Genomic DNA, 22953 nt, shown 5'->3' with positions numbered 1-22953 from the left:
CGATTGTTTTTTTTTTCTTTTTCGGAGCCGCTAGGTACACACTCTACATTGGTTTCGCAGTCAACGGTTTCTTTCTAATAAATGTTCTATTCGACCCCTCCAAAACTCACAGATATGCACGTGGGCCCGTACCAGCTGGTGAACGCGACCGAGTGCGCGGGACTGTGTCCGGAAGGCCACCACTGCTGCGACCACGAGGAGCTCTGCACGTGCGGTATATCGTCGGGACAGTACGCCTGCCTCTGTCCCAAGGGACACTACGGATCGGGACTCAGGGAGGAGTGCCACCGTAAGAGTTCCGCTATGCTAGTTTGATGGAGGCGACGCGTCCTCGTGCATGAGGCTTTGTCACAGCAAGCGATCTCAAATTACCCATTTCACTTACACAACAGGTGATATAGCCGAGAGTTCGACTGAATACCGTCTGGTCAGGTAAAGGCATGGTTGAGAAAAAACGGGTCACTGACCAACGTAAATATGAAACTTGAATGACGTTTTGGCATTGTGAACAAGGCCTTCCGTTCGGATCCCGAAACGTCATTTTCCTTTTTGTTTTGACATTCTTCAGTGACCTGTTTTTTCAACGAAGTCAGGTGATGGCGTCCTATATCGCAAATTTCCGTACCTCAGAGCACAACGTAACCATGCATTGTCACAGAACAATTTCCCTCCCCTTATCATCCTGGCTATTACTCAACCAGAGCACTGATTATTACCTCTACAATTATACCTGAAGTTACACCTTTGTTTCAAACGCCAAAAGTGAGTAGATACGTCAACTGGAAAGAAGAAAAGAAAGTGCTCAAGCTATAGGTGGCAACAAGCGCGGAAGTAATTTCTTGCCCCTTAGTCATGATACCCCCCCCCCCCCCCTTCGTGGTGTAGTTTTATTAGCGCACACTGTGTTAGAATAGAAGAGCAGAAGCACTTGAAGTATTACACAGTATACTCACTACTTAAAGCACGTGACTAGTCCCTGTATGATTCTTTTGTTGCTTAAAATGACACACAGGTAAAAAACGAAAATACAGATGTGCACTAATGTAAATTCAAAAAAAAATTTGTCAATAGATCAGCGAGAAAATACATTATCAGAACGTAATTCATGGATCATTTCAAAATAGTTTACTGTGACAGTGAGATTGTTTCACTCCGTGCATTTTGTTTTATTGTGCTGGGCGTCGCCTATACCTGCCTTATTGTACTTGGTCGTAGTCCAAGTCAAGCTTGTAAGTAGGCTTTCTGACCCGTTCCTCAGCCTCCCGAATGACGGAATGTCGGAAATCAGTTAAAGTTCTCAGAGTTTTACATTACACAAACCTAGCTTACAGCCGCTTAGCGAAGTCAATAACATGCACTGACATTCAATCTTTATTTTTTAACAAAGATGGAAACGAGACAGTCACCATAATATCGGATGCAACAAGAAATATTTGGCACAAGGTTCAAAACATGAAAGGTAGCATAAAAAGCTATATAAGTATTGATAGGCAATGCACAATCACATCTTATTTTTAAAATTCTGACTCTGACTCTACAAGTTAGGTTTGAAATGTATCTTAAAGGGCCCCTAAACCACCCAGAGTTCGAAATTTATTTGAGGTGAGGAAGTTGGGCTCGAGCTTGTTCTGCTGTAATTTCACCTGCTGAAGATCCTGTCTATTTAGCTATGATATGCTCTGATGAGAAATGTAAGTACTACCCCACTAACAGCAGGTGCAAAGCCTAGAATAACGCATTCTTGTATTTAAAATTTTCGCGCAAGCCAGATTGACGAACTGCAAGTGCCGATTTTTATCCGTACCGTTACAACGAATATTGGATATAACGAACTAATTTATGTTACTGGTGTTTCTAAGTTACAATGAGGTTCGACCGTACTGTACTTCTTCAATTTCAGTCAGAATATGCTCAGGCATATACCTAAACAAAACAATCATAGACATGGGGGAGGGGAAGGAAGGAAAATAGGGGGAAAAGAACGGCAGGGAGGTTAACCAGCCTATAGGCAGCCGGTTTGCTACCCTGCACATGGGAGAAGGATGGGGGAGATGAAAGATAGAGAGCAGAGAGGGCTACTATTAATTTAAAAAAGGTGCCTAGTCTGCCACATGCCTTATCTCAGCCAGACACATCACATCCTTTAACGTACATGGTTATGGTACTACAATGTTTTCTGATGATAATGGCGACCAATGAACCCTGATGTGTTGCATTCAAAGGATTCCTTACTGATTTTCCAGCTTTAGCCCATAACGTCGGTGACCAATGGCAGGCCTGTGTGTGAGGTACAGTCGCGCTCGAAATGAATTGAAGCACGCTGTCTGGACTCAAAATGACTTCAACACTGCAAATCGGCACCTATAGAAAAAAAAAATCAGTGAATTTGACTCTTTCTTAGCAGTACTTTTTGAACTTATTTAACATTTGTCGGTGTCAGTGTTCAAACTAGGGGTCCCTTTAACCACGGCCAGCGTGTTGCAACTCATATTAAGCGCGACTGTACATCATTGAGTCATTTACATTTATGCCTCCATTGCCGACCTTGTTATCTTTTGGACTCGGCCGAATGGAGAGGTGGTCAAGTTTGCTTCTTCCTGCCTCCCTAATGGAGAATCTCGGGCACGCCTATATGTACACATAAACATGAATGGGCTTCGCCTGTTTTTTGTTTGTTTGTTTGTTATTCTTTTAGTCATAGCAAAAAAAGATTTTTCATCAATCATTGATCTCGTGCGGCTCACCAGCTGTTTATGTTGTTTCGACGAACAGCGTGTCCCCAGGGCACCTACCAACCCGTGGAAGCAAGCGGAGACGAGAGCATCTGCATTCCGTGCCCGCACGCCCACCAGAACTCCTTGCCGGGCAGCACAAGCGTGGCCCAGTGCCACTGCAAGAGGGGCTACAGCACTGAGGGCGGCACCTGCAAGGGCACGTTGACTTTCCGCCTGTTTGCGTTACGAAAAATGAAGCCTGTGGTAAGGCTTCTCTCACCTAAAGACAGATTGGCATGGAGAGTATGAAGCGGAGCTGCACGTGTTTTCTGGCATCAGAGAAAAGGTGCAATGCACCTGCGGCGTTAGCGCCATCAGCGCCGTCGATAACGTAGGTCTGCGTTGGCGATGTGGAGAGAAAGCCAAAAAAAAAGGAGGAGACAAGGCATGCAGCTTATTTGTGGTGATGGGAACGCTGGTGCATAGTTTCATAACGTGTGTCGCGAGTGCCTGCTTGCTTGCTTGACCCGTTCCAAGTATGGCTCGTAACCACTGCAGTTTATTGGCCATGTGCAGCCCGATTAGTGTTTTCGTTGTCGTCGTGTGCCAACTAGGAAGCGTGAGTAGCTGTAGGGGCGGCACCAAACCTGATGAACTCGCACTTCTTGCAGGCGATCGTAATCTTCAGAGAACGTGCGTAGCCAATGAGGTTTTAGCATTTTAAAAGCAAGCGCGAGCGCCGAGAAAAAAGAGGACGGTTTTGGGGTATCGAAGTGCTCAATCTCCTGCCCAATCTCCATGATCGCGATCTCGAAAGAAGCTATTAGGACAGCAGTGTCTGGGCTCTCAACCCCCAAGAAAACTGCGCCGAAATGGTTTCATGCCCTCTCTTAGTGGCGAATTGAAAGGGGAAAAAAGAAAATTCCTATTTTGTTAAGAAGCAGAGAGAGAGAGACAATTTATTTACAGAAAGGTAGAGATGTCACCTTGAGCGTCAGTTTGCTCTGGCCTGCTACTCTACACAGGGGAAGGGTTATTGGGAAGGATGACTGGGGAGCGAAAGAGTGATGAATTAAGATGCTAATGTAGGGGGATGAGAAAATGATCTTGTTAAGCTGGGGTAACTCAAAAGACGTGCATACAGTCTACTAAGAATGTGACATCGGCTCCTATTACCACAGTTAGGCTGCTGATGTCAGGCCAAGGCCATTTTGACGCTAAAGAGTGAAATAACCTCCTAATGAAACCGTGCAGTTTGAAATAACTAATGAAAAGTGAATGACAGTTTTTTTTTCTTTTTTACTTGCAGTAAGGGTGCACCACAAGTTCTTCTAGCGCAGAATGGCAGAAAAAAAAAAAAAACTGCCAGTTTTGTGCACAAGTTGAGAAGCACCCACTTGCGTAGCAGCAACACACCCGCTATAAATTTGCAAGGCATTGATGTGAACTTTGTTGATGCGGTGGCTGATGACAAAATAGAAATACGGATGAGCCTTGTGTAATGGGTAGTAAGCATTCTACGACCCACTATTTGGGCGATTCGAAAAAAAAAAATGTTATACCTTGCACAAAAGGATCGAACTTCAACTTAAGAAAGATTTATTATAACAAAGTAAATTGGCAGCCTAATATCGGCTTTATCGAGTTTTGACGCTATATTCATGGCCGCCTGGTAGTCTTATTTTTAACCCTACCAGTTACAAAATATTTTCGAAAATATTGTGAGCATAATATTCACAACATTCATCCTCTTCACATGTATTTAATTATCACCACTGTGAGCACCACCTTCATTCTGAAGGTTGATCAGGTGGCTCTGCCAAATAAAAGGCAACGGGATCACAACTGTGCTGCAGCCTTTCAGAGTTGTGGAGGTGCGGGCTAGCATGACCACATTATCCGCAATACTTACTTGGAAAGTGCACGAATGACAGCAGTGCTAACGACATGCAGTGGTCCGATGCGACCCGCTGAGCCCTCCAGACAATGGGTACATGGTGAACGCGGACTGCGAGGTGGTGTTCAATGCCGCCTGTGGGTTCCGCTGCAACCCTGGATACCGCCTCATCGGCAACAGCATACGTGTTTGTCAGCATGATGGCAACTGGTCAGGCAGTGACCCTGTTTGCGAGAGTGAGTCACTCTTCCTGAGTTCACAGGAGCACTTTAGCCATGTACTAATATGCCTTATAGTATAACTATATATAGTTTGATCAATTCCCGCTACCAAATGCTCAAACGTGAAGTGGTGCATGCTCACAAGGAGCTGCGATAAAACAGAGGATCATATATTAGTACATTGTTAGTATATCAGTCTTGCTTAATGACATGTTTCTTGGTGTGATGAAAATGTGACGTGCAAGGACCATTGCAACAAAGGGAGAAGAAATGGCAAAGTGCTCAGCAACTGAATTCATTGCCAAAAAGCTTTTTATCTCATCCCTGACACCACTGTTTCTTTTTAAATCTCTCTGTCGCTTTATTTCATCGCTTCTGGGGTTCAATCACAGAGTAATTTCATTCCTTTTTTTTTCTATGCTTTTCGCCGCCATCCGCCATTCGTGACTGGTCGGAGCGCACCTCGCAAGCTCTTTCTTTGACCTTCGCACACGGCCAATGGCGGCGAAAAGCATAGAAGAGAGGAATGAAATAGTTCCGTGATTGCACCCCTGCTTTTAGATTTTCTACTGCTTAGAATGAACACAGTCTGTACTGATTTGCTTTGATGTTCAAGCACCATAAGTTGAGATGTGAATTGAATATGAAATGAAGAATGAAACTGTTGTCACAACATGGCACAGCATGATCGAGTTGAATTCATGATTTGAGTTGGAGTAACCCAATGAAACATCGGAAACTGAACGATGTCAATGACAGTCACGATACTTCTTTGCTGGGAAGAGGCTACATTTAAACACTTTGATTTGACACGGAGAACAGCACGTACAGACGGGTCCACTGTTAAAGAAAACACCTGCGTCAGCAGCATGTTTAGATTTCGCTATCTTACGGAATCATAGCAGCTTAGATATGCATAAGGCTACTGGCGGTTAAAAAGTTCCAACTCCTCTTGACAGACTTGACTTGCATGAAGATTGTTTTTTAATCCACTTGCTCATAGATGGCCAGGAATATTGAAGGTGTACATTCAAGTGTTCGCTTTAACAGAGGACCATACTGTACATGTTGCACAGGGAAATAATCTGTGAGACTGTGGCTTCATCAGCTATGTTTCTCTTGCAGAGAAAAAGTGTTCTCCCCTAGAGTCACCCCTGCATGGATCCATGAGCTGCTCCAGCGACTCGTTTGACTTTGACACAACGTGTGAGTTCGAGTGCCAGAGGGGATACGCACTCATCGGCTCTCGCAAACGGACCTGCCTCTCAATCGCCCTCTGGGATGGCCTGCCTGTGCTCTGCCGACGTAAGGCCCCAAATCTTGCTTTGAAGGAACTTTCAATCGCACAATAAAATTTCTTTACACCTTTAATTTTAAGTTCACCCCACACTGGTAGATTAAGGGTGCTGAAAACTAGCTTGCTCCATGAATTATATTCAGACATAATACACTTTACCATTAAGACGTAATATTAGTGTACAGCATGCTGAGCTTCAACTACACATGTGCAACCAAAACTGAACTGCGTACTGTTAACACTCATTAAGCACCAGAATGTAAGACGGGGAGGCCTGACAGAATTATAGCCTTGAAACTTCTTTTTGTACAATTTTCATGTCACACTATTTATTTGCCAAGTGCTTATCACAAGTACAGAAAAAAAAATCATCCTCAGCAATGATATCTTTCATATTAAGGGTGTTACACACACAGGACAACACTTCCTTACCACCTAAAATGAAAAGCACTCCATGCTAAGAGCAACTTCTAAAACAACCTTTAATGAGCGACTTAATACAAGTAAACTTTGTTTGATTTGAATTTGTTGTACGGAAAATATTTCACCAATAGTTAATAGGGTCAAATTTGTATACATGAAATTTTCAGCATTGATACGTCACTGCAGTTTTACAAATGTCAGTGTAGTTTCTCATGTATGAACCCGTTTGATGTAAGAGGAAGAATACAAGCTCCCTAGTTTGTTTTTGGTTTCGCTATAATGCAGTGTTATCTCTTATCAATAACTGTAGATCACAACCTGTTTAGCAAACAAGGGGACACTAAAGAAAAACTGTCTTAGTGTTGTCTTGCAAGCGATTTGCAACGTGCGCTGGAAAGTAATGGTTGATTAGTGACACCATAATGATTATCTGTATTCTGTTTTTCATCTATTTAAGACGTGTATAGTCTTCAGCTTGGCTTTCACCTTGACTTTTATCTTGGCTTGGCATATGTCAGCCAACAGCCTAACACGCTCTTCATGCTATCGTCTTAGTGGATGTGCCCACTGCACTCATGACAAATGTTCACTCCACCTTGCAAAGAATAGGCTGGAAGCTGGAAGAACATCTGATGATGGGGAATTAATCAATAATTTGATCATTTCAGCCACGACTTATAGGTTGCATAAGTATGTGTATGTTGGCTCTTTGACAGATCCTGCAATTCTGTCATTTTCTGTCTGCTATATTTTGCTTGCATTGTTTATTATTAATTTGCTAAATTTTGTCACTGTGAATGTGAATTTACCGCAACCTGCTGGGAGAAAGAAATTGCATTGAAATAAACTCAATGTACCGCAGCTGTCACCTGCCCACCCTTGGTGGCACCAACCAACGGAGCCTTGAGCCCACCCCACTGTAGCGAGACAAAGTCAGCATATGGCGAGGACTGCACTGTCATGTGTGACGATGGATACCGCGTTATGGGACCCGACGTTCGGCACTGCCTGAGCACGGGAATGTGGAGTGAGCCGGATGATGTGACAATCTGCGCCAGTAAGTAGCTGTCTCATGAAGTTGTTCTGGTTTCAATGATAATGATGAATGCAGCACATCTCTTTGAAAAGGAGTGGTGGCACATACCACAAATCCAGTTCTTTCGAAATTCCTGGTGCACATAGATCTCTAAAAAATTTTGTTTTAGTATGTTTGTCATGAAGTATCATGCCATAGCAGCAGTTCACATGTAAGACTTTATTACAGCATCTAATTTTATAAAACTGACAAATAACATGCATATATATAGGACATTTGTGGGCTTTCATTGATGCCACTGTTCATGTTTTATTTTTCGACATCAACTGTCTCACGTCAAAACAGTCAGTTAGGCTCGTTGGTGTGCCTCCACACTGAACGAATAATAGCATGACAAAAAATGAGAACGTGAAGAGGAACGACAAACTAATGCGCTGATTCACAACTAATGTTTCATTCCGGCACAAAGCAGAATAAATAGCATGTGGGGGAGAAAAAAAAAACACAAAACCGTCACACCTGCACAAAACGACAAAAGTCGTTGTGCATGCACAAGGTGACAAAAATAATTAGGTGCCCCGCCGTGGTGGTCTAGTGGCTAAGGTACTCGACTGCTGACCCGCAGGGCGCGGGTTCGAATCCCGGCTGCGGCGGCTGCATTTCCGATGGAGGCGGAAATGTTGTAGGCCCGTGTGCTCAGATTCGGGTGCACGTTAAAGAACCCCAGGTGGTCTAAATTTCCGGAGCCCTCCACTACGGCGTCTCTCATAATCATATAGTGGTTTTGGGACGTTAAACCCCACATATCAATCAATCAATCAAAAAATCATTAGGTGACTTATCACCACGAGCATGCGCGATGGTTGTTTGTGTTCTTTGTTTTTTTTTCACGTGCTATTTATTCTGCTTCGCATCGGAATACATTTTTCCTTGCTAGTCAGTGCTTTAGTGTGTCTTTCCTTTTCACATCCTCATTTTTCTGTCGCACTATTGTTCATTCAAGATGTTTCACCTGACCACCCAGACGTCACAACAGACGTTGTCACAGGTGAAAATCAATGTATGCTGAGTGCTCACATCAGCTTATTTTCTGGTCACGGGCATCTGCATGTGAATGAGGGACAATATTTTGTTGCCCCGCCGCGGTGGTCTAGTGGCTAAGGTACTCGGCTGCTGATCCGCAGGGCGCGGGTTCGAATCCCGGCTGCGGCGGCTGCATTTCCGATGGAGGCGGAAGTGTTGTAGGCCCGTGTGCTCAGATTTGGGTGCACGTTAAAGAACCCCAGGTGGTCGAAATTTCCAGAGCCCTCCACTACGGCGTCTCTCATAATCATATAGTGGTTTTGGGACGTTAAACCCCACATATCAATCAATCAATCAAAAAATCATTAGGTGACTTATCACCACGAGCATGCGCGATGGTTGTTTGTGTTCTTTGTTTTTTTTTCACGTGCTATTTATTCTGCTTCGCATCGGAATACATTTTTCCTTGCTAGTCAGCGCTTTAGTGTGTCTTTCCTTTTCACATCCTCATTTTTCTGTCGCACTATTGTTCATTCAAGATGTTTCACCTGACCACCCAGACGTCACAACAGACGTTGTCACAGGTGAAAATAAATGTATGCTGAGTGCTCACATCAGCTTATTTTCTGGTCACGGGCATCTGCATGTGAATGAGGGACAATATTTTGTTGCCCCGCCGCGGTGGTCCAGTGGCTAAGGTACTCGGCTGCTGATCCGCAGGGCGCGGGTTCGAATCCCGGCTGCGGCGGCTGCATTTCTGATGGAGGCGGAAGTGCTGTAGGCCCGTGTGCTCAGATTTGGGTGCACGTTAAAGAACCCCAGGTGGTCGAAATTTCCAGAGCCCTCCACTACGGCGTCTCTCATAATCATATAGTGGTTTTGGGACGTTAAACCCCACATATCAATCAATCAATCAATCATATTTTGTTCCATGTTCCAGGTGGATTAAATAAGCGTTTAGATTACCTACAACAAGTGCACAATCGATCCTCTCATTTGGAAAAAGTAACTACAATAGAACACTCACACACAGCTAAAACCTGTCTTTTTGCTGACTTTCCCTAAAAATATTACTGAGTGAAATGACAAAAAGAAAATTGCATGCGTTTCATTTCATTTTAAAATCACATCATTTTATTTGCTATAGTCCTTCCCTATTATTTTCGTTTTGAATCTAGTCAGGAGGAAGCGAACATAAAAGAGATATGACTTAGTGTTGGTTGACTTGATCAGCGTATTCATTCTGTAGCTGTAGTAGTCATGTTATTCCCATGTTAGAAAGTACAACTTCACTTGAAGAATAAAATTGCAGTGAACACCTGGCATCAATCTTTGCACGGGTGCTTTCATTCTGCATCAAACACGAGAAAGTGCAGGCGTGCTTAGGAACAACTTCTGCTCACTTGGTGCATGCTACCAAGTGCACTACGTTTTGATTTAACAGGACCTTGTCTACCTTCCACCTTTTGACAGGCACTGAGCCTCCAGTTATCCGAAACTGTCCAGGTGACATAATGGTCAACTCAGAGCCAGGTTACGGAGAAGCAATCGTCGACTGGGAAATGCTTGAGGCTGTGGACAAGGCCGGAGCCTCACTCTTCCTCAATGTGGCTCCATCTGTGATGCCGCCACACTTGTTCCCCATAGGAGCACACGATGTGTCGTACAGGGCCGAGGACGAGTGGGGAAACATGGCTTTCTGCAACTTCACCGTGACAGTGGCAGGTGAGTCAAAAGTGAGAGGTGCCATTTTCAAGGGTTTGTTGTTAGCATACATCAACACAATTAGCTGAGCGTATAAATCTTTCTTTATAAAAGAAAGCTTCTGTCGCAATGACTTACTTGAATTACCATGATGAAAATGTTGAAGATCTACGAATGTGCCCGTTTGGTGCTCAAGAAATTGCCAAACAAAAGTGACAGAAAAAAATAACCTTAGTGTAGCTCTCAAATGCTTTTCGGCCGTCGCAGTGTGGCTTGCTGTAGACTTGGTTCTTTAAACCCCTTAGCTTAGCCCCCTTCAGCCCCCTCCCTTCGATAGATAGCCACCATGCAGCCTCGGTTTATCAAAAGAAAGCTCATACTTCAGAAAAGGGCAGGTCAAGGGCACCTCCAAATCCTCTTCAACAGTGCAACTTTTCTCTGAACGCACTGTCCGGTTACATTGGGTGACCGAGGTGATGAAATATAAATACCTGCTGATGCCTGCTGCATGGACTTCCATCCTTATATGTGGTGGGATACAATTTCTTAGGCGTATAAAAACAAGAAAATCCTTACCCTCGAGCCAGTATTGTGATGGCTTGAACTTAATTGTTTTCATCAAAGAAGCAGTTGGTGCTTTTTGTTGTTTTGACATGCACAAGTTCTCTTCTCATGAAGTTTACTCCAGGCAGAGGAACTTGTGCCGAGCTTGCATCTATGTTTCAGATTTGAATTAATGTACCATAATGGTATGGGCATAAACTGTGCCCACAATACAATGAAGCCTTTAAGTATTCATGTTACATTGCATGTACTGATCATGAACAAGATTTCTGAGGAATGCCTGGTTTTCTAGTATACGGTTGTTTCAATAACATCTGTTCTTTGTATGCAGACAAAGAGCCACCTTTTGTTGAAAACTGTTTCGACCCACCTGAAGCCTTTTCCGATGGGCAATCATCTGTGCACGTCTCATGGGAGGAGCCAGCATTTTCAGACAACTCGGGGGAAGATGTGAAGCTGTGGCAATCCCACAGCCCTGGAGTAGCATTCCCTGTGGGTGAAACGATGGTCACATACGTAGCAACTGACACTGCCGGAAACAATGCTTCTTGTGTCATCAACATCACTGTGAGAGGTGACCACTCTCTTTCTCATGAGTCTTCAGTCTGTGTAGAAAGAAAACAAATTGCAGTTTTTCTAAGGGCAAGAATGCATTCTGGCCTTATCTTTCACATAATTACTGAGAAACAACAATTCTGCTAACACATTTATGTGGGAATTCCATGGATTCCAAAAAACCAGGAGGGATATGATCAAGTTCTACATAGCCATGTGAATGAAATTATGCATAACACTTTCTTATGACTCATACAATCTGTATTTCCCCTGACTCACCAGTTTTTCTGCTTTCAAACCATTAGTTAATAGCAAATTTAAGTAATCTGCACATTGCATCCGAAACACCATTGGGCACGCTAAAGTGCTGCATTCCACAAAAAGCTCACACGAAGAGCTTTTGCTCATGCGCCCTATGAAAAATGCAGCATTGTTATGTATGCAATACCATTATGTACAGAACATGTGTAATGCTAAAACTTGCTAATCATGAATTTCTACACATGCATTATTTCTAGAATCTAAGAACTAGTAGTGATGCACCAATGTGATTGCTTAGCTGTTGTGACATTAAGCCCCCAAATTTCTACTAATTCATGTCAGAACAATAAAAATTACTCCAAGTGGAAATCATTAACCCCAATTTCAAGTGCTAAAGGTATCGGAAAAATTCACCATAAACTCGGCCAATCCCCTTCATTATGCACAAGCCATGCCCAGGTGAATACAACAAGAACGACTGTGTCGCTACATGTCTCAGTTTTGACAACAGTTTTTCAAATGTCAGATCAGCTTGTAAAGGTATTAAGATGGCTTGGCTTGCGGACTGTTAAATCTTTACTTAACCCTCATACTGCCAATGTGGGGTGATAGCTTATACAAGGTCTAGATTCTATTCATGTACACACTTCTTGTCCATGAGTAAACACTATCCTTTGTTGCCAAAGAAAAGCAACTTATTCTTAGTTTGATTTTTTACGTTTACGTATATAAATAGGTTTGATCTTAGGAATGTTTGTATTGCTACCATAACTAGTCCATGTCGTGGCATATGCAGTCCTCAAGTTATTCTGCCTGTATTTCCAGAAAACCGATGTAGCCAAATACCCCATCCAGCTAATGGGAATGCCGATTGCCAAAGTAACACTTTCGGCATCACTTGCACGATTTCTTGCCTGGACGGTTATAAACTTGAACCTGACAGCCCCAGGGAATTTTCATGCACCTTCAAAGATGGATGGGCTCCCTACCAACCACAGCTTTTCTCTGACTGCTCTGGTAAGTTGCTCATCCATCTGATCAGTCGGCCTGTATATGTTTCGATCATCTAAGACACATTCCACACCTTGTGATTGAGGCACAGTGTTTGATTTACCAAACATTTTAGCTGTTAATGTGGTATAGAATTACACCATGCTACTAATTAGTACTGATCCACCTGTGCAATTCTTTGTCACAGTGTCATGGCATTGTGATATGGGCAGGAAAACCCTTTCAGACATGTGTGAAGAACTCTCTGTGAATGTGTCAAATCGATACAATATTGCAGGACACTCGGTAGTCTATTCCAACAAAAATAATGTCATGATATGTTAATTTATGTGTTTTAATGTGACTAATCCTAATTGAGTTGTAATTGAATATATATTCACCCTGAAGTGGTTGATGATCTGGTGATCTGTTTTGGCATATATAGAATGAAATCTCAGACTAGGAATGCAGTACAGGTTCATTTGTAGTTATGTTCATTTTCAACAAAAAAAATTATAGTTTTCGCATGGCTTACAGGAAGCAGCACATCAAATGTAAATGAAGACAAATTTATCATGCAGGAGGTTCAATTCATTCAAACTTTGACATATCTTGTTCTTTCTTAGCCCCTAGTTGATACAAAGAGCAAAAACAAGTGGCGTACACCATTGGGTTCATAGCATGTCAAAAAGATAAGGATTATGAGATTTGTAAATTCATGAATAGGTTAACAAAATACCAGTACGATTATTTAAAGGAGGCAACAAAAACTGTTCTGAACAAAGCCTCACAAGTATGGTTCTTAACCAGGTATAACAAATATGCAAGAGGCACGTGCTTCCAATGTTTCCACTTAATCATTCATCTTAAATCTTGACTAAAACAATAACTGTGCACACCAGATTGAATTTACCAGGAGGAAGAGGTGGACAAATTTTGAAGCAAGAGCAGGTAGTCTTTCTGCTCATATCTGTTATTCCTAATTATGACTCTGCAACGTTCACTCATTAACAGATATATGCAATATCGTCCTGCGTAAATTCTCAGAATTCCATATAACGATAAGTTCTCATGTGCTTTTTAAATAGAATTAAGTCATTCTTTTAATTGCAGTAGCTAACAGGTTGGAAAGTTTACCACAAAACAAAATAAAATACCATAAAACTATAGCTCCATTCTCCTGCCACTTGAACAAAACTCTTGAATTAAAACATTGCAGATGCTGGATCGTTCTGGATAAACTACATGGGGGATCCATCAGAATGATGTTGGTGAATTTGTTACTTTTTTTTAGAGTCTGTGCCATCTACATCGGCTGCAGTAAATGCAAGGATGCTATATTCGGCGCCACTGGGTTTAGAGTGCGATGAAACGATGCGAATGAATGTGCGAGATCACATTGACATGAAGTTAGCATCGCAGGTAAGACACTGCCCTGTCGTATACACAGTTCCTCTTTATGCCATCCATTCTTCAATTAATCGCTTCACAGTCTGTTGTCTGTGACCAAAACGTCATGCCAGAAGGGGGATTAGTATATCCAGAGGGCAGTAAAGCAATGGCTCCTGACAGTAAAGCGGTGGCTCAAGTTATACCATTTATCTGGGTATAATTATATCTAATTATACTTCCTTATTGAACGAGCTTCAAATCCTCAGCATTATAAAGACATGCGCACCTGCATCCCTGCAAGAGGGCGCATATGTTCAGGTTGTGGGAATTGTGAAGGATCACGCAATCCTTACCAGGTCAGTTCTCTGCGTGGAGTTGATATTAATGTATTGCAACGGTGTATTTAACAGTGTGTGAGTGTATTGGGGTGTGTAAGGAAAGCTGCCCCTTGGAGAAAATGGCTGTCTGACGTCAGATACTTCGAATTGCGACACAGTGAAAAGGCAATAAATGCACTTAACGCAAATGTGGCATGACATGGAGGATTGCGTAGCACAAGAGGCTGCAGAAATATGCACTCTCAACAGTGTAGTAGCATAAAACACAAAAAATAATCTTTTGTTGCTATATCCCAAACACACACTTGTTTAGAAGACTGTAGGATTGGGCGTGTTGATAGAACATGATTATGATAACAAATCAGAGCAACCGACAGGTGGGGACAGATGAGAGGACACATCAGCGCTCTGTGTTCTCTATTCTATCTCCTCCTGTCGGTCGTGCCGATTTGCACTCATTTACACCTTTGCTGTGCCTTGTCTAGGAAGAAATCTTTTTGTTTCTCATTTTTCTATTTTTTCCCGGTCGTCTTGCGTCTTTAGACTACCATGTGTGCCGAAGGTGTGAGCTGTGCTCTTGAAGACCTTCGTGTCGACTGCTCCAAGGGTGGCATATCAAGTGGTCACCGAGTCAAGCGCTCTCGAGAGCCGGAACTCAACGTTTATTTCCATGTCACTGGTAATAAACTGCTTCCCTCTAAGTTATCTCAACATGCTCACTATGATAGATGTGCAATTCCGAGTCAGAAAGGTTCCTGTCATCCTGAAATTCCATTATGACACACATATAGGTGTACTTGTACTGCCTTGTAATGTGTGTACTTGTAATGTGCTTGCTTACACGTATATGTGTAGACAAGTACATTTGGCTTTCCTCAGAGTGTTGTTATTCTGGCAGAGATTAAGTCGCAAACTGCGACGTCAAATGCCATCGTGCTCTAAACCATTTTTAACCCCATGCAGCACATTGTGTGACATCACATCCGTTGTTTAGCTCATTTACATTGAATCTAACCTAATCAATTTACGAATGCAACTTTTTATAACAAGCTCCTTCAAAGTGTGACAGTCACAAAAAGGACATGCAGTGTGTATTTTTTATTCTACGAGCGATCATGGGTACGAATAGGCTTTCGAAATTAGAAAAAAGAAAGGGGCAAGCAATGCATACAGAAGCACGGAGCAGATTAGAAGCGTTCTCTTCCCAGAAACAAAAACTTATTCACAAGAAAGCTGTAGTTCCTTGGAAATGTATCAGCTTTGAAGTGATGTGGCTGCAACTATGCCACATTCATGAGGGGGTTAATGATGATAATAAAATGTAGGAACTTGCTCACTTCTGTCTCCACAACAGGGTTGCACAACGAAACAGCCTCCTCATCTGAAGAACACCTTCTGTCTGCGATGAAAGCATTTCTGGAAAGACTAAAGGAGGCTGTGCTTCGGAAGGAGCTGGACGTGAAGTTGGATGAAGGTGATTTGTCTGCAATGCTACTTGAAGAGTCTGAAGACGTAGGCCATCTGGTTTGTCCTGTAGGAAGCGTTCTGTCACTGCCACACTGCGGTAAGTGGCGCGTCGTTGTTCCTAAGTCAAATCTTGGGGCATGGGGATAATGGTAGATAAGTCGTTAATGGGTTACAATACTGATGACGGAGATGGTCGATTACAGTGGACTTTCATTAAATGGAACCTGAAGGAATGGGAATAATTTGATTTAATTAACAGGAGTTCCATTTACTGAGAGATGAATTGGGGTGCAATATTCAGGGATGAAAACAATCATGTCACAGGCAGTTTGTTCCATTTAAGCAGCAGGTCCGTTTAACAGATTTTCGTTTATTGATAGCCCAGTGTACATTAGTATTGTGGGGAATATACACACTGCTCACTAAGAGAGGCAATGCGATGCGCAATCTTTATATAAAATTTCATTTTATTCCACAAGGTAATAAGACACAAGGAAAATGGAAAGCGATTAACATGAACATGGATCTTTCTTGACAGCCTTATTGACCACGTTCCCAATTGTTTATTTAGTTTCATTTTGTTGTGCAGTGTTTTCTGTAGAAAAAACATGGAACAGGTCAAAACATTAAAGTTCTAATTACTTTGTGAGTGTACTCTGGCGTATAGAAGTGCTTCTGTACAATTTACAGTGTAGCTCCATGATCAATCTCAAAAATGTTTCTGCAAAATAAGTGTGCAAGGTTTGCTCTGGAGTTACTACATCTACTAAAACTTCATTTAGAATGTCAGCGTCAATTCATTCTTAGAGAACCATAGTGACCGTAAGCCCTTAAACATGAGCAGTATCTTAAAAAGCGTCTTCAGAAAGAAGGAGCTTTTTGTTTATAACAAGATGTGTATTATGGGTAAACTGAGTATAAACATTTGCATGAAAGCATGGACATGACAAGTGTGGTTATATGGGCATTGGACATACACTAGAAATCGGGTAACTTTGACTGTGGGAGATAATTTTTGTTCCACCATGTCCTCGTCATCTTCAGCCTAATAGCATACTTCTTGTATTTTAGTGAAATGCCCTATGGGAACATACTATGAGTACTACAACCAGACACAAGTGAAATGCCAGCCCTGTCCCAAAGGCACATTCCAACCAAGTGAAGGACAGGAAATATGCATCCGCTGCCCCAACCACACTTTCACGGCCGCTGTGAAGTCCAAGAGCAAACACGACTGCAAAGGTATGTCCTGACAGTAAAGCGGTGGCTCAAGTTCTACCATTTATCTGGGTATAATTTTATCTAATTACACTTTCCTATGCAACGAGCTTCAAATCCTCAGCATTATAAAGACATGCACACCTGCATCCCTGCATCTATGCTCAAGATGTTCTTTCAACTTCTCAAGGCAAATGGGCACAATAATTTTACCCAGCAAGCATTTTTAGTGTACTTCTGAAGCAGAAAAACAAGCTATCTTCACCAAAAGCAGACATACAAACCTCAATATAATGAACATGCATATAACGAATTATCGGTTATAATAAAGTTAATGAAGAACAGTCTACTATTAGATACAGTGTTACATATATATGTCTATAACAAATTTTCGGATATAACAAAGTTTTTTCGGTGCAGGTGTGACTGTTATGAAATGGTTATCTAAAGAAACACAGTTTCTGAGTATGTTCAAGTGGTATGAGAAACGCAGTCTTGAGACTCCATAGGGCTTGGTGAACTGGGACTGCATTCACAAAAACATCTTACGCTAGAATTTTTCCGGAGAGAAAATCGCAGACATCTACAATGCTGGATGTAGCATATCAGTCGAGCCAGTCAGCCACTGGCAGTGAGTGAATAATAAACTTAACGAATTTAGCATCTGTTGTTCATTGAATAAGGCTTCGCATTGTATTCAATTATAAATGTGGGTGTAACACAGCAACTTATGATAGCATATCCTTTAGATAAGAACACACTTAAATCCACAATGTCTCCACACACTGACACCATCGATGACGCGGTTCGGGGAATGCGGCATATGCAGTTGTGATTTTCTCCACTCCGCGCAGAGCAGTGCAGGCCGGGGACTTTCTCAGGGACGGGGTTAAGACCGTGCAAACGTTGCCGCAAGTCCAACTACCAGCCCGATTACGGAACGGCAAGCTGTATGCCGTGCCCAAGCGGGACGCGGTCCAAACGCCGAGGCTCTGTAAGCGTGAGCGAATGTGAAGGTAGGTCTCCGCACACGCTGCTTTGCCACACGGCGCTCTGCCAACTCCCAAATACTGAACATTAAATTAATATTACGGCTGAAATAAATGATAAATGGAGGCCTATGTACTAAGACGGGCGATCGTACATGCCCCTATAATGTTTCTCGAGCATAATACTCTATCGAATATTTTCTGGACTGCAAAGATTGAGTCTACAAAAAAAATAGCGTATAATGTGTAGGATACATATATTGTTGCTTACCAAACATAATTTACTCATTTATTTGGCCATTCAAGCAGAGCTTGGGAATTGAAACCGCATGACTTGGTTTTTATTCAATGTCAAGAACAGAAGCGAGGATGTTGCTTGGATAATACCACCACCTAGGGCAACTTTATTCACGAAACATGTTAGGCAACTGCACATCGGTAACTGTGGTTGAAAATAAACAAAAAAAAGAGCTAGGTCCACACACAGAATGTCCCAAAATCCAAAGTGGGATACACAGTTTTTTCATGTTCTGATGCCTCACCTTATCACCATATTTCGTCTACAAGAAACACGTAGCCTTTAGCCACTGCATGTTAAAACAATACCTCAAGTGAAGTGATTACCTATGTTCATGATCCTACTTTGTTTGTGCCATGTAGAGAGACAATAATATGTACACTGTGCAAACAAGAAGAATAGACAAGCTTGCTTGTAATTATTCTCTGTTTACTGTTTTCAAAAATGTTGAAGAGTATGTTTTGGTAACAATGTCACAATCACTATTTTTACCCTTCAGAAAAAAATTAATCAGACCACTGCAAAACTAGACAAAATTTTATTTCACCTGTGCTGTGTTTGATGGCAGCTTGGCTACATTTTCTGGTTCCAATATTGATGCGCAAGCATTAAGTGGGGCAAAATGGAAAAACAACAAGACATTCTGTGCAGCCTACTATATTCACTAGCATAAACAACACAACTTTTGGTTGATGCTAGCTAAGTGATGGCCCATTATGACCATCAAGTTAATTGAAAGTAACATGGGGAAATTCAAGGAAATACTAATGTATATCTTGAGAGTTTAATGCTATATTGCGAGTGACTTTTTTAAAAATTTGATTAGAATACAAAACTTTGGCATTTAAGTTCACACTAAGTGCATCCGCTGCAAACTTGCATCAACACAAGTCTCTCTTGTAGGTATCCTTTAACGGCGTGTGTGCGTTCCACATCACAGCGCTTTGTTCTCCTGGTTTCGTGTCCAAGTCCGGTGTCGTGCCTTGTTTCAAGTGTCCGAATGGGTACTACCAGCCTAAGCAGGGACAGAAGGTGTGCCGCAGGTGTCCCGACGATACCAGGGATGATGCAATAGCCCCAGGCAGCGTGGTCTTGGGACACTGCAACGGTTAGTCACCTCACTTATGCTATGGCTGTCCAAGAATCGTATACCGACCACACATACGAATACACTGCTCCAAGTAGCTAGGATAACTCTTTACATTCAGTGACATCTTAAGTCTGTAGTGGCGTTAGTATTGCTGTCTAACCTAAGTAGAACTGAGGATCAAAAGTGATTGACTGATATGTGAGGTTTAATGTCCCAAACCACCGTAAGATTATGAGAGATGTCGTAGTAGAGGGCTCCAGAAATTTTGTCCACCTGGGGTTCTTTAACGTGTACCCAAATCTGAGCATACAGCCTACAACATTTCCGCCTCCATCGGAAATGCAGCCACCGCAGCCGGGATTCGATCTTGCGACCTGCGGGTCAGCAACCGAGTATTTTAGCCTCTAGACCACCGCGGCTGGGCAGAGGATCAAAAATGATTAACACGATGACGTTATCGCATATCTTAACAGAATGTGGGAAGCAGCCTTCACAAGCCTTTAATGTATTCTCGTCATGTCTCACTTTTAGGTTCTGTTCCATCAACTGAGAGGATGGACCTGCGAGACTTTGTGGAAGCCAATTCTTGCCTTTCTCAACCATGCTCAAACGGAGCAACATGCATTGTAGTGCCTGCTGGTTTCCTGTGCAAGTGCCAGCCTCTTTTTGCAGGTACTGCACGTATGAGTGTAGACTGTGCGAGTGTGTTTAGCCTACAGAAAACTAGTGTTTCGGTAGTTAAGTTAGACATAAATTTATAATGGCCATGATTAAATGCAATGAGTACTTAGGACAGTTTGTGCAAGTGTTTTACGATTTACAAACCAGTGAGGCCACCTTGGTGTACATACTAGATACAAAGCATCTAGTGCATAGTAATTTAGGGGCAAGTATAGTAAATTGTACACACTATTGTTGCCCTATGTAGAGTATTAAAAAGCTTTTCAAAGCAAATATTTGCAGCCGAGCTTCCCAATACTCAAGTTATTCCGTTGCAAACCACACTAGGTTATATGAATGAACTGCCTTTAGAAAAGCTCAGCATATGTAGCACTCAATGTAAGGGTGGTGCATCGCATATAAGAATTTCTTTTTTCATTATTTCCCTTACTCCGAAGGTCCTCGATGTGAACGCAGAAGAAACCAGTGCGCTAAGAATCCGTGCCGATTTGGAGCGAAATGCACGGAAGAACCAAGTGGCTTCAGCTGTCGTTGCCCTGCAGGCCGAATGGGTGCCGACTGCTCTGAAGACATAGATGAATGTACCCTGACTCCTTGCCAAAACAATGGCACTTGTTCCAACACGCTCGGCAGCTTTAGCTGCAATTGTAAGCAAGGGTTCGCAGGTGAGTGCTTCATCATTTCCATTCTGCTATTGCATGTTTGTAGTGTCGTCATAGACTCTTCTCAACTTTCATTCTTTCACAACCTATTTCCTCCTCCCAAGTATGCATTGCCTAACTGGAGTTCTCCTCTGGTTAACTACCAGTGTTGTGTGCGTCTTCCTTCCTTCTTGTGTCCCATGGTTTCACTAGAATTTCACGTAACGTGAACCAACCGGCTCAGATATAAACTCTCCTTAATCACCCTATATTTAATTTACCCCCTCTCTCTTTCTGTAGCTTGAAATAACACTGAATATTTTGTATGCAATATCACTTGATCAAAAGAAAATATGAAAACGAGCAAACTGCTTTTAACATTATAAGTATTATATCAGTGTCCCCTTTCATTACCAGGCATTGCTCTTATAACCAGAACATAGTGCTCTCGAAATTTCTTCCTTCTTCTATTTTCCTCTGTTGTTTGAGCAAACTGTGAATGTGTCACACCTCCTGAACAATATTTCTCTTAAAGAAACACTTCTGCTTTAATATTTGCCATGTTTCTTAATGACAACATGCTGAATTAACCTCCTGAACTTTAGTCCTCACAGCCGAACCTGTCTTTAACTCATACATAAAGTTATGCAAAGTTGATACAATGGCATGCACACTTGTTGCAATGATGATATTGCACTGAAGAAACCTGCCAAAGCTGTAAGCCCATGCTAGGTAGAAAAAAAATGAAAATTTAAAAAGCACTTGTAGCGAACTTACAGTATGTATTTTGTACAACTGTGACAATTTAGGCTGCTTCATCTACTTATTTTCATTTTATAGCTGGACCTCAAGTTATACAATTCTGCGTAGATGCGAGTGAATAAACTTTACTTTTTAGAGCAAAGACAAAGCTTTTGGTGCCCAAATGTGAATGGCTACTTCATGCTAATTAGCTATGGGCTTGTGCTAATAGCCCGGTCCTGTTCATCAATTGTAGCTGATCCACAAATATTAGGCTAGTTTATTAGCTCGGACTCGTATCAGGCATCATTTGATGCTTCTAAGGGTGTTGTCTGCACATTCTTGTAGTGTTTTCAGACCATACATTTATGAACTCGGTCTGAAATTGCAAACGTCACAAGTATGTGGAACATATGTTGAGAGCAGGCATTGGTTTACTACAACAATGTATTATATTGGGACATGAGCAAGCAGGCTTCTAATAGATTGAGCATTCTGTTAAAAAAGTGAGGATTATTTTTATGTAATCTTTTTATGAGTAATCTCACTAAACGTTGTGTTGCAGGTCAAACCTGCTCTGAGGATGAAAACGAATGTCTGAGCACACCATGCCTGAATGGAGGCACGTGTTTAGATCGGCCTGGAAACTTCAGCTGCATCTGTCCTGCGCTGTTTGGAGGCCGCTGGTGTGAGGAGGAGCTGGATGCTTGCGCGAGTGGGCCCTGCCTCAATGGCGCGAAATGCGTGAACCTGGGATCCCACTATAGGTGAGTGCGCATCGATCCACTGATGCTTTGATCGATCTGTGTGCCTTACCAAGCATTCCACTGAGCTATCTGCAGACAGTCACACGCATATGAGGGGTGTCAAATGCACTAGGTTTGCATGTTGAGTGAAGCAGACAGGTTGTAGACACCTTATGAGCCGGTCAAAGCCGACAAGATGGAGAACTTAACGATGCGATGGAATTCAACAGTGTACAGAATACCACACCTGGAGGAAAGAGGAGGAAAGAAATAAGCGGAAGGACAAGGAGGTTAGCCAGTTCTTAGACTGGCTGGCTACCCTGTGCTGGGAAAAAGGGAATAAAAGATGATAGAAAAGAGATCTTAGAAAGATAGAAAGAGAGAAAAGACAAATTTGCAAAATAGGGGAAGCAAAATAAAAAATGACATGACACTAAAGTCCGTTTCTAAGGCCAGTTGTCTGCAAAAAAAAAAAAAAAAATGAAGCTTTCAAAGCCTTCTGGGCTGAGGGTAGACTCTGCCAACGTCCCAAAATCCTTTGTTCCGACAAAGGCCAATCGTCTAGTGTATCTAGAGCTTTAGTAAGTTCTTATCTTGGTGCGTTGAAATGTGCACACTCACACAGTAGTTTGGCAATTGTTTCTTCGTAGCTGCGGTAATTGTATGT

The 22953-nt window shown here is 42.3% G+C and overlaps 1 protein-coding gene across 3 annotated transcripts in view; it reads left to right on the top strand.

Moving 5' to 3' along the window:
- LOC119181869 (sushi, von Willebrand factor type A, EGF and pentraxin domain-containing protein 1) overlaps positions 1-22953 on the top strand; it is a 49271-nt gene that overhangs the window by 2521 nt on the left and 23797 nt on the right. For 2 of the 3 annotated variants that reach the window (XM_075875045.1, XM_037433110.2), the window contains exons 3-19: positions 113-289; positions 2773-2931; positions 4668-4847; positions 5958-6137; positions 7415-7609; positions 10085-10336; positions 11211-11453; positions 12521-12712; positions 13980-14107; positions 14959-15094; positions 15770-15979; positions 16954-17124; positions 17955-18116; positions 19328-19495; positions 20009-20149; positions 20596-20823; positions 22106-22307. In XM_075875045.1, the coding sequence (XP_075731160.1) occupies positions 113-289; positions 2773-2931; positions 4668-4847; positions 5958-6137; positions 7415-7609; positions 10085-10336; positions 11211-11453; positions 12521-12712; positions 13980-14107; positions 14959-15094; positions 15770-15979; positions 16954-17124; positions 17955-18116; positions 19328-19495; positions 20009-20149; positions 20596-20823; positions 22106-22307 (3124 nt within the window). The remainder of the gene's footprint in view (positions 1-112; positions 290-2772; positions 2932-4667; positions 4848-5957; positions 6138-7414; positions 7610-10084; positions 10337-11210; positions 11454-12520; positions 12713-13979; positions 14108-14958; positions 15095-15769; positions 15980-16953; positions 17125-17954; positions 18117-19327; positions 19496-20008; positions 20150-20595; positions 20824-22105; positions 22308-22953) is intronic. The other variant, XM_075875046.1, reaches the window with a different exon arrangement.

This window comes from Rhipicephalus microplus, chromosome 10 (assembly GCF_043290135.1).
Source record: "Rhipicephalus microplus isolate Deutch F79 chromosome 10, USDA_Rmic, whole genome shotgun sequence".
NCBI classification, from domain to species: Eukaryota; Metazoa; Arthropoda; class Arachnida; order Ixodida; family Ixodidae; genus Rhipicephalus; species Rhipicephalus microplus.
Note: the sequence above shows the minus strand (reverse complement) of the source record. Positions and strands in the feature narration are given on the sequence as shown.